General features: G+C 39.8%; 1 protein-coding gene across 1 annotated transcript; it reads left to right on the top strand.

Moving 5' to 3' along the window:
• The first annotated feature begins 924 nt into the window (after positions 1-924).
• On the top strand, positions 925-7,416 carry hdac3 (histone deacetylase 3). Its single transcript, XM_034597474.1, has 15 exons — positions 925-1,112; positions 1,733-1,815; positions 1,945-2,087; positions 2,710-2,791; positions 3,178-3,234; positions 3,326-3,381; positions 3,488-3,621; positions 3,909-3,989; positions 4,131-4,204; positions 4,376-4,440; positions 4,736-4,825; positions 5,486-5,544; positions 5,836-5,915; positions 6,080-6,237; positions 6,341-7,416. Exons 1-15 carry the CDS (start codon positions 1,058-1,060, stop codon positions 6,408-6,410), a joined length of 1,287 nt encoding a protein of 428 aa, XP_034453365.1. The 5' UTR covers positions 925-1,057; the 3' UTR covers positions 6,411-7,416.
• Positions 7,417-10,354: the final 2,938 nt, after the last annotated feature.

Here is a 10,354-nt window from a genome sequence, read left to right as displayed (position 1 = left end):
CTTTTGACACCATTTATCTTTGGGGAGTCTTGGAGTGGTCTCTGTTCCTGACTCCATTAGATTTGGGAGATGTCTAACTACATTTAAAAAAAATTATGAAATTTATTCTATACTGGATATATTTGCAACAATCTATCTAGTAAGGGCATATACTAGCAAAAAAAACACAGAATTCAAAAAACATGTAGGCACTGGTGAGAGGAGCAGAGGAGAGAAAACCATTACCCATCTGAGAATTGGTCATAAATGATGCACTTCATAAAATAGGCAAGCACCATACTGGATTCTGTGAACACTGAAAAAGAACGAAATTGCATTGTAGAAATTACAAATTAATGAATAAATAAATAGAATACAAATTAAATTATAAAATCATAGCTGTAAGTTATTTCCCCCAAAGGTGGCTGTTAATCCATCAGGCCCAGGACATTTATCTTATTGTAAGCATATGACTGCTCTGTTTAATTCATCCATTGTAAAGTCCTCATCACATTCTTTCCAGAAGTCACTGTCAATTTGAGGGATACATTCTTTAATTTGATTTAAGACATTGTCTGAATACCCTGCAGAAAGTGATGAGTTGTAAAGGTTTTGATAGAAATTACTTATTTCTTTTGAAATGAACGTTGAGTCTGAGCAGTCAGCATTTATCATGAGAGTTTGTACAGAATTCCTCTCTTGTCTCCTTTTTTCTAGTCTGCAGAAATACGCGCATTCTCTCATCTTCTTCAATCCACTCAGATCTCGACCTGATATATGCTCCTCGAGCTTTTCTTTGATAAATACTGGCAAGTTCGAATTGTATGAAGGAGAGTTTGATTTTGTTATTCTCTGTTCATTTCTGTTCGGATGTAATTTAGATCTCGAATTATATTTTCTCTTCCCACGCCATTCGGCTGCTCCCCCTCCCCTCCCCGTCAGTGCTGTCGCGGTCTGATGACGCAGAAGCTTGGTTTTCACCATGGCGGCTCTCTGCTAATTGAGGAGAAATGCGGGGTTTTTAGCTGCAACAGCACCGTGTTACGGGGGCAAACAGCCAGACCATATTTCTTTCAGGATGACGAACCGGACTTCTTACTTTTACGACCCCGACGTGGGCAACTTTCATTACGGTGGGTTTGTGATGTCTCAGCGAGCAGGCCCACAAAGGGAACGGTGCTAATGTTAGCCGGCTACATGCTAATATCCTCAGGCTGGTGTTTTTATTTTTCCATTACATTTTTCGCATCTCACGCTCTCGCTGATGCTTTGTGGGGTTCGTCGTGCAGGTTTTGACTGAAGCGCATCCACAGCTATGTGATTGTAAAAAATAAAGTAACGGTTAGGTTACGTTACATATTGTCTGCATGAACTTTCTTATATGTAAACCCTTGTTTTTGTTGTTTGTCCGTGTGTATAAAGTGCTTCCGGTGCATGGCAGACATACAGTTCCCTGCTCCACTCGAACATGTACACAAACTCTGTGCTCTCTCTACAGCTTACTTTGTAGTAATGATTATGTTTAACTTGTGCAACTGCAGATCCAACTTAACATTGAATCTGTTATAGATGCTTTGGTGTCGGGAGTCTTGTGTCATTTTGTCAGTGTTGACTGAGCCATGATAATGCACATGTTCCATCAGTGTGGTTCTGAAACTCGGGTGACTTGCTGCATGCCTTGGAGTCACTCTTATACACAACAAATGCACTGGTGAAGTAACTTGTGCTGAAATGTGGAAACTGTCTCTGCCAGGTGCTGGCCACCCCATGAAGCCTCACCGCTTGTCTCTGACTCACAGCCTGGTGCTGCACTATGGACTTTACAAGAAAATGATGGTGAGCAGCACAGAGGTGGATCTACATATTCAGACCCTGGCGATGCTTCTCATACTGAAGTAATAGTTGCCTACTATTATCAAATGAAGGACTTTACAGTGTCCTGCTGTTCTTGTTTGTGTTTATTAGGTGTTCAAGCCATACAAAGCATCTCAGCATGACATGTGTCGTTTCCACTCTGAAGACTACATAGACTTTCTGCAGAAGGTCAGCCCCAACAACATGCAGGGCTTCACAAAGAGCCTCAACACATTCAATGTGGGAGATGACTGGTGAGTATTTTAGCATTTAAAAGCTTCTTCCAGAAATAGTAATACCTAAAATTCTGAAACACTGTGACATTCATTGCAAAGTTAACATAGCACACACATCCCATGGTTTCATATTTGTTACCAGTTTCATGATGTCTCATTTCCTCTGATACTTGAATGTCTCATAATTAGCATCAGCAGAGACAATACAAGAGCGAGAGAAGAACCACTTAAACTGCTGACACAGGCCCCGCCACTCCACCCAATAATAGCCAATTGTCTGCTTCATAAAAGCAGAACAAGAAACATTCTAAGCCAGTTATATTGTTCCACAGTCTTGGTCCTGTGTAGAGGAAGTACAACCAGTGTATTTTACTTCAGATTTTATTTCCTGGAGACCATTGCAGGTACTCCATTCCCACCTCACTCATTAAGAGAGGAGCCTTGACTTGTACCAAAAACATTGTAACTGCCCCTTTGGCATTGCAAAGATGGCTGCCGGGTGGCGCGGCTTTCCTAAAGGGGCTTTTGTGTCATTCAGCAGTGTGAATGTCAGAATTCTTCACTTAATAAACAAGTGTATTATTGCTGTTATTAGACAGCTGACTAAACCATACTAAATGTACTCTGTGTCCATTTTTAGTCCTGTGTTTCCAGGTCTTTTTGAGTTCTGCTCAAGATACACTGGAGCCTCTTTACAGGGAGCGACACAGCTCAACCACAAGGTAACTCACAGCTGTTGTCAGTTCTGCTGCAATGAAAATCATTGGTCTGATGCTTAACAGCTGCTGATTGCTGATGTGTATGTCAGATGATAATGTGAACCCTTCTTTGCTTTACTGAAGCTAGAGAACCTCCTCCCGACTTACTTCTACTGTAGAAACTTCTAAATCTGAAAACAGAATCTGTAAACTTGTATGGATGGTGTATGGAGAGCCGGAAGAGATGGCTGGGCGACTCTATTTTTACATCTTCAGTAAAAACATATATAGTAGCGTGATACGTAATCCGGAGGTCCTTGCCTGAAACGGCAGCAACATGGCAGCAGCATGACCGATGGACTTTTCAGGACTTTTGTGACTGTTGATCATTTCTGCTCCGTCTTTTTCAGATCTGTGACATTGCCATAAACTGGGCTGGAGGTTTGCATCATGCTAAGAAGTTTGAGGTCAGAACAGAATTTATTTAATTGGTTGCTGTCTCTGTATATGTTGCTGTGAGTTTCTTTAGTTATTTAAATGAGTTTCCTGTGTTTGCAGGCGTCTGGATTTTGCTACGTCAACGACATCGTCATTAGTATCCTGGAGCTACTCAAGTAAGAACACACTCCTCTGGATAGACGTCATTATATAGTTCCTCAGTCCCTTTTTATAACTGACCCACGTTTTGTGTGTGTGTGTGTGTGTGTGTGTTGAATGCAGATACCACCCTAGGGTTCTGTACATCGACATAGACATTCACCATGGGGACGGCGTCCAGGAAGCCTTTTACCTGACCGACCGTGTCATGACTGTGTCCTTCCACAAATATGGGAACTACTTTTTTCCTGGAACAGGTGTGAGCTGTTTTGACAAATCTAGCAAATGTTTTAGCGTACAAATATTTAGTGTTTGCTTAATTTAGAGTAAACCATAAGTAATGTTCAAATTATCTTTTGTAACTAAACAAACTTATAAAGACAAGTGTGCGTTAACACTGTGTGTGTGTGTGTGTGTGTGTGTGTGTGTGTGTGTGTGTGTGTGTGTGTGTGTGTGTGTGTGTGTGTGTGTGTGTGTGTGTGTGTGTGTGTGTGTGTGTGTGTGTGTGTGTGTGTGTGTGTGTGTGTGTGTGTGTTTCCTGTAGGTGACATGTATGAGGTTGGGGCAGAGAGCGGACGATACTACTGCCTCAATGTTCCTCTTAGAGATGGCATCGATGACCAGAGTGAGTTCACTTCATGTGAAAATCTGATTATTGAGACCTAAAACTTACTGTTTGATATACAAAAACCTGCATTATCAGTACCGCTGTCAGTTGTTCATAGGAAGAACTAGAGCCAGAGTGTGTTTGTCTTTGTGTTTTCAGGCTACAGACACTTGTTCCAGCCGGTTATTAAACAGGTGGTGGATTTCTACCAACCCACCTGTATCGTTTTACAGGTCAGTCTTCATCTGTTGAATTACCAGGTCATGGGTCATTCACTCAGTGTGAGAGGAAATAACATAAACTTCAGGTTTAGGACCTGATGCAGCTCTTTGAGAATTTGAGTGAAACTTTTGTGAGGTTGTACCCACTGAAGGATTGTTAATACATATTGTGTCTGGTTGCAGTGTGGAGCAGATTCTCTGGGCTGTGACAGGCTGGGCTGCTTCAACCTCAGTATACGAGGACATGGGTGAGACAGGCTTATTTCATTTAAGAGTCATTATCAACCACAGTTTGGTTTTCATCAGTGCTAAACTTGGTCAAATTATTTCTCTTTTCTTTATCACACGAACAGCATGTGATAGAAACGGCTTTATTCTACAGCTAGTGTTTTGTTGTATGTGTTGTCCTTGTAAACATTGTAACATCTGACTAATTGTTTACAGTGTAAATAACTGTCGTGTTAACATTGTTCTTAGAAGATTTGTTTTTCAAAGACAGAGGGAATTATTTTTAACCTGTATGCTCTGCTTTGTGTTGTGCAGTGAGTGTGTGGAGTTTGTAAAGAGCTTTAAGATTCCACTGTTGGTCCTGGGAGGAGGAGGATACACAGTGAGGAACGTGGCTCGCTGCTGGTGAGTCTGATGCACAGAACCAATACAACCCTGTGACTACTAAGATCCTATGAAATTGGTGTCAGAGCGCTGTTTGATTCCACATATCTATGTGTCCCATAAAAACATAAAGCTATGGAGGCCGTTGTGGATATTAGCTGACATTAACAAGCAGTTCAAAAGGGAAAGACAATTCTTGTGGATTTAACTGATGAAACAAAATTAGTTAACGCTCCTCATTAGGGTTGGGTATCGTTTGGGATGTTTATGTTCCCTGTAAGCAGAGCAACCATTTCAATACAGAGTTTAGGCACCTAAAAAGGCATTGATAATCTGCGTTGTGATTCTGTACATTAGGTATCAGCCGTGTAGAAGCTGGTACCTGATCGCCATCATATTTCAGTACCCAGCCCTAATCCTGATAGTAAGATGAGCCATCTGAGTTATACAAGAAGACAAAAGACATTAACAAGAGATTTAAATGTTAAAATACTATGAATTGTTTTTGACATATTTAGCAAACGACAAGAGAGAAATTAGCAATTAACACTGGTTCATAACAAAGAAACTTGGAACATTTATTTAAAATTTTGATGGGGATTTTAACAGGCCATAATTTCATTTTAGTTCGTTGGTCATTGCTTTGTTACTGAAAATAATTTCTGTGCTGTTGTGTCGTAGGACCTTTGAGACATCTCTGTTGGTGGATGAATCCATCAGTGATGAGCTGCCTTATAGCGGTGAGTTGTACTTTACTTGATGTAAACTCAATATCAAGCTCTCTGCTGTTATTACATATGCTGCACATCAATGGGTTTTTGTGATGTTTGTTCCACTATTAGAATACTGTTGTTTTAATGCACCCATAGAGTAGATTCATATTGAGCATTATTTAACTTTAGCGCCATCTGTAGGAAGTTCAGTGAAGCTACTGGTTTTAAATATAGTTGAAGGTTAGCAGTGATTTGATCTGCTAATCTTTTCTCTTTAGTGAATCTTTTCCATCTTTCTCCTGTTTCTGCTTCCTCTAGAGTATTTTGAATACTTTGCTCCAGACTTCACGCTGCATCCTGATGTTAGCACCAGGATAGAAAACCAGAACTCCAGACAGGTAAAACATCAACACACACTCAGAGGCTGAAAACACTGAAAATGCTCGTAAGTCTTTATCCAGGTGTTTCATGGTCAAGGTCGTTTGTTGTGTCTGAGGATATGACAATGATACATCAGCTCATCTGCTTCCCAGTCATGTTAAGTGTGTGTATGTTGTTGCAGTACTTGGAGCAGATCCGTCAGACAGTGTTTGAGAACTTGAAGATGTTGAACCACGCACCGAGTGTCCAGATTCACGACGTTCCCTCTGACATGCTGAGCTATGAACGCAATGATGAGCCCGACCCTGACGAGAGGGGGGCTGAGGATAACTACACCAGGTCAGTGTGCCTGCACGGGGCTTCAAATAACTGCAGCATGTTTATTGAAGTGTTATGCCGTTGTCCTGTATCTAACTGTCTTTCAATAATGTCACTTCCTCAGGCCAGAGGCACCCAATGAGTTCTATGATGGCGACCACGACAACGACAAAGAGAGTGACGTAGAAATTTGATCTGAGGATAAAGAGGGGTGGAGCTTTTCCTTGCAGCCTCGAGTTTGCGTCCTCTGCAGACTGCAAACATTACATCCTAAGAGAACTTTCAGGAAGGACGGCACCCTCAAGTTCTCTGTTTGCTGTCGCTAGTTTCTTTAATCCATCTTTCCTCACTGACATGACTGTTCTATTATAACCCAACAGAACAAAAATCATCTTGACTCTGTTTTCATACAGTAGTTTTCGCACTTCTCTTTGGGTTTTGAGTCAACACGTCAAATCATGTAACAGGAACTGTCTAAGTTTTTAGAACGATGGATGTTGAAACATGTACATAAAGTTTATCAGCTGTGTTATGTCTATTCCTGTAAAAAAAAGATTAGTATGAAGGATACGATGCTTCTTCATACTAACAAGTTGTCAACGGAAATACATTTTTATGAATTTCACACAAGGATTTGTCATCAGATCAAGAGCATCTGAAAAAAGTGTACAGTAACACAATGGGATGTCCACATGATGATGCTCAGTGAGAAGACACAAGAAAGAAGCCACACCGGGTGTCAAGACACACAATCATGTGTGAAGTGTATGCGATGAGTCACTAGCCAGCACAGATGTTTAAAACCAAGTGTCACTTGACTTCAACTCTTATCTGTTTTACAGTTTTCTTTGAAATCCTAATATGACTCATGTGCCTTACACCTCAAATGATCCAGAGCAGGGCATTTTCACCATTTTGGAGTTTTACATGTGAGCGGTAAGTGTAATGTATTAGAGGACAACTGGTGACAGGCAGGTAGTTTGGTGGTGAATCTGTACAGAAGTAGGTGTTTTCAGATGTCCTTCACTGTGCAGCTTCATCAGACGTATATTAGTGTCAATTGAACGCTGTATGAAGCCACAGTGGAAATGATTTCTACCGTCCACCGTCTCCTCTTTTAGCCAAAAACAGGTTTAATGTGATTTTTGATATTGTTGTCAACAACCTTAGTTTTTAATAAAAAGAACAATTTGAACTGTTGATGTGTAGTTGATATTTTGGGTTTTGAACCCAGCCACCAGGGAGCGACATATGTCTTAAAGGGCCCATATTGTGTAAAACACACTTTCTGGGCTTTTACTATCCGTAATGACTTGAAGGGGGTCAGAGGGACCCTGTATGAGTCATGGGTTCGCACTCGTCTCTCAGCCCCACCCAGCTACTACCAGTCCAGCCTCCGAAACCACTTTAAACCACTGATATATCATCTTAGGTGTACCAATACCTCAAATTAAATCCCATGAAGGTGTAAAATATGGGCCCTTTAATGAGCACCATCAGACCACTATGTCATCTAAAAAATAAAAAAAAAACACATTACAGGACTTAAGTTCAAATTCATAGCTTCATTCACATACACTGTATATTAGAGCAACTTTAGAAACACATAGAGAAGTAGCACCAGCTTAAATTCAGACACATTTAAATTCTGAAGCTCAAACATAAGATCTTCCCCCATTTGAAAAGGAGGGACATATTTTAGGCCTTAGTATACTTTTACTAAGACATTTTTATCTATACTAAAATTATATTTTGACTTTTTAATGCTTGACTATACAATGACATTTTTACAATGCCTTCCTAGACTTTTACATCTTTATGACTTACTATACTATGACATTTTTATTATCACTTAATATACTATAACATTTTTATAATGACTTTCTATACTATAAAAATGTATGACTTACTGTATGATGAAATTCCGATTATCACTTACTATACCAATGACATTTGTATGTCTTACTCTACAGTGACATTTTCATGACTTATATACCATTTACTTTTTTACTTATACAAAATATTTTTATCACTAACTTTACGGAGACATTTTATGCCTCACTATACAGCAATTGTAAGACTTTGTATACCATGATGCTTTTTATGACTTACTTTAATGAATTATTTTAGCTTCTTACTATACTATGACATTCTAGTGTCTTACTTTGTAAAATTTTTATGACCTGCCATAGTATAAAATGTTTTGCTTGTTTTTGTTTTCATGCCTTTAGCAGATGGAATCATGAGCCCTTATCTCTCAGAGCATCATTAGTCTTTGCCATCCATTAAAAAAGAAAAACATATTTAGCTGGAGACAAAGCTAAGGTCACAAAGACTTTATTCCTCATTCATCCGGTGATATGCAGAGGTTCTCACACAACAAACATATACTTGAGGAGAGTTACACACGTCTACCTGCGTTCAAACTGTCAACAGAAAGGGCCTAACTTACCAAACTATGCTGGTGCTTTAAATAAATTCAACGTTTAACCCTGTTTGATCTAAACATCACAAAAAACTGTAGAAATAATGCTTTTCATCTCACAAAATGACACTTTCAATTTTACTGTATGAATCCAGTCCAAATACATGAGTTTGGATTGTAAAAAGGGCAGCAGGTACATTGAAACTCTTGTGACCCACACAGGAAGATTTTATGTCTTGCTCTAAAAAGAAATTCCTGCGCTGAGTTGTGACCACACAGGGTTAAAAGCCAGATTTTTGGTTTACATGCAGAAGCAGACAGAAATATGTGGTCTTGGTGAAATGACCTCCTGGCTAGCAATAATTGAATGAGCCTCTGGTCAGAAGTTGAGTACGGCATAACTGGACACAGGCTGACAAACTGATTCTGATTGAAACTCCATTTTTCAACTGAACATTATGATGCAAACATGCATCAAAAGAGAAAAACGTCTCTCCTCCTGGGTTAAGTGTAAAACATGTTTTATCTGCACTGCAGATGTGATAAAATGTAAACTTCAGTCAATAATTCAGATTTGAGAGTGCAGATCTGGTTTAGCGTTCAGTAATGACAGCCTGTCACTCTTTGTCCAACTCGTTGATATTGTATCTCTGGCTGCAGCCCTTTGCAAGAGAGGGACAACTTAAAGTACAAATAACGATAACATAATTACTTCAGCTCAAATAAATAGTTTCATTCACATACACTGTATATTAGAGACCAACGTTAAAAACACATATTAGGCTGAATTTATATCACAGCGGAGGATCTGAGCAGTGACCACCATGTAATCTCTCTTAAAACCACAGGGAAACACAACATAAGATGAAAGGCAACAGCAGCTGTAATTCAGACACATTTAAACTCCGAAGCTCAAACATGAAAATATCCCTTTACAACTCCAAGCTAAAGAAAATGAGGGCAAATGCTGGATGAGACACTCACAGTTGTCATGATTAAAGTGCAGTGACAGATGTTGGCAGTGTTGGATTGTGGGTATTGTACAGACCAAAGAACAAAGCTAGACACTGTATTTCAAGATAATGCACAATTATTAAAAATGAAAGTTGTTTACTCATCATACAGGAGACTCCAATACAAGTCGTAATGTAACGTGTGCTGCTGGAGATTCCCTGTCACCGGTTTTCTATTGGCAAAATGTTCTCCAGACCACATGGGATTTTATGTTGCTGTATTGTGGTTGGCTGCTGGGATAAATCTAGCAGCAGGGTTGAGTCTGCCTCATCTCACCTACGTCTACTGATCCATCCAGGAGCTGGACTGTTCTACTGAGAGCAGACAGGACAGGCACATGAGGAGAAAGGGACAGGTGTGCAGAGTAGAGAGGCTTACGGGCATGTATCAAACATGAGCCTGAACTAGAAAGATGGTGAAACAGCCGGAGTGGGCACAGCAGTAACAGACAGCACCAGATGGACAATATGAGGAGTGATTACTTGTACTAACAGGGCATTTGACCACCATTTTGCCTCATAGTAGATACCAGTGTTCGTGAAGGTTAGGGTGGTTTCCTTGAGGTATTTGAAACAATCTCTACAAGGCCATTTCGGAACTTTAACTAAACCTGTGACAGTTCAAGGACGATTTGTTTTGCGAGCTTGTAAGCAACACTAAGATATACATTTTCTAATAATAGTGAAGAATCCTCTAATA

Source organism: Hippoglossus hippoglossus, chromosome 10 (assembly GCF_009819705.1).
Source record: "Hippoglossus hippoglossus isolate fHipHip1 chromosome 10, fHipHip1.pri, whole genome shotgun sequence".
In the NCBI taxonomy this organism is placed as follows: domain Eukaryota; kingdom Metazoa; phylum Chordata; class Actinopteri; order Pleuronectiformes; family Pleuronectidae; genus Hippoglossus; species Hippoglossus hippoglossus.
The sequence above is the reverse complement of the archived record's forward strand: the minus strand, read 5'-3'. Positions and strand labels throughout refer to the sequence as shown.

What these genes read in the sequence shown, in the direction of transcription:
- hdac3 (XM_034597474.1), top strand. Translation starts at nt 1,058, where the DNA reads ATGACGAACCGGACTTCTTACTTTTACGACCCCGACGTGGGCAACTTT. An exon ending in TTCAATGTGGGAGATGACTG is followed by an intron (nt 2,088 to 2,709) that starts GTGAGTATTTTA and finishes GTCCATTTTTAG; the next exon opens with TCCTGTGTTTCCAGGTCTTT. An exon ending in CGACACAGCTCAACCACAAG is followed by an intron (nt 2,792 to 3,177) that starts GTAACTCACAGC and finishes CGTCTTTTTCAG; the next exon opens with ATCTGTGACATTGCCATAAA.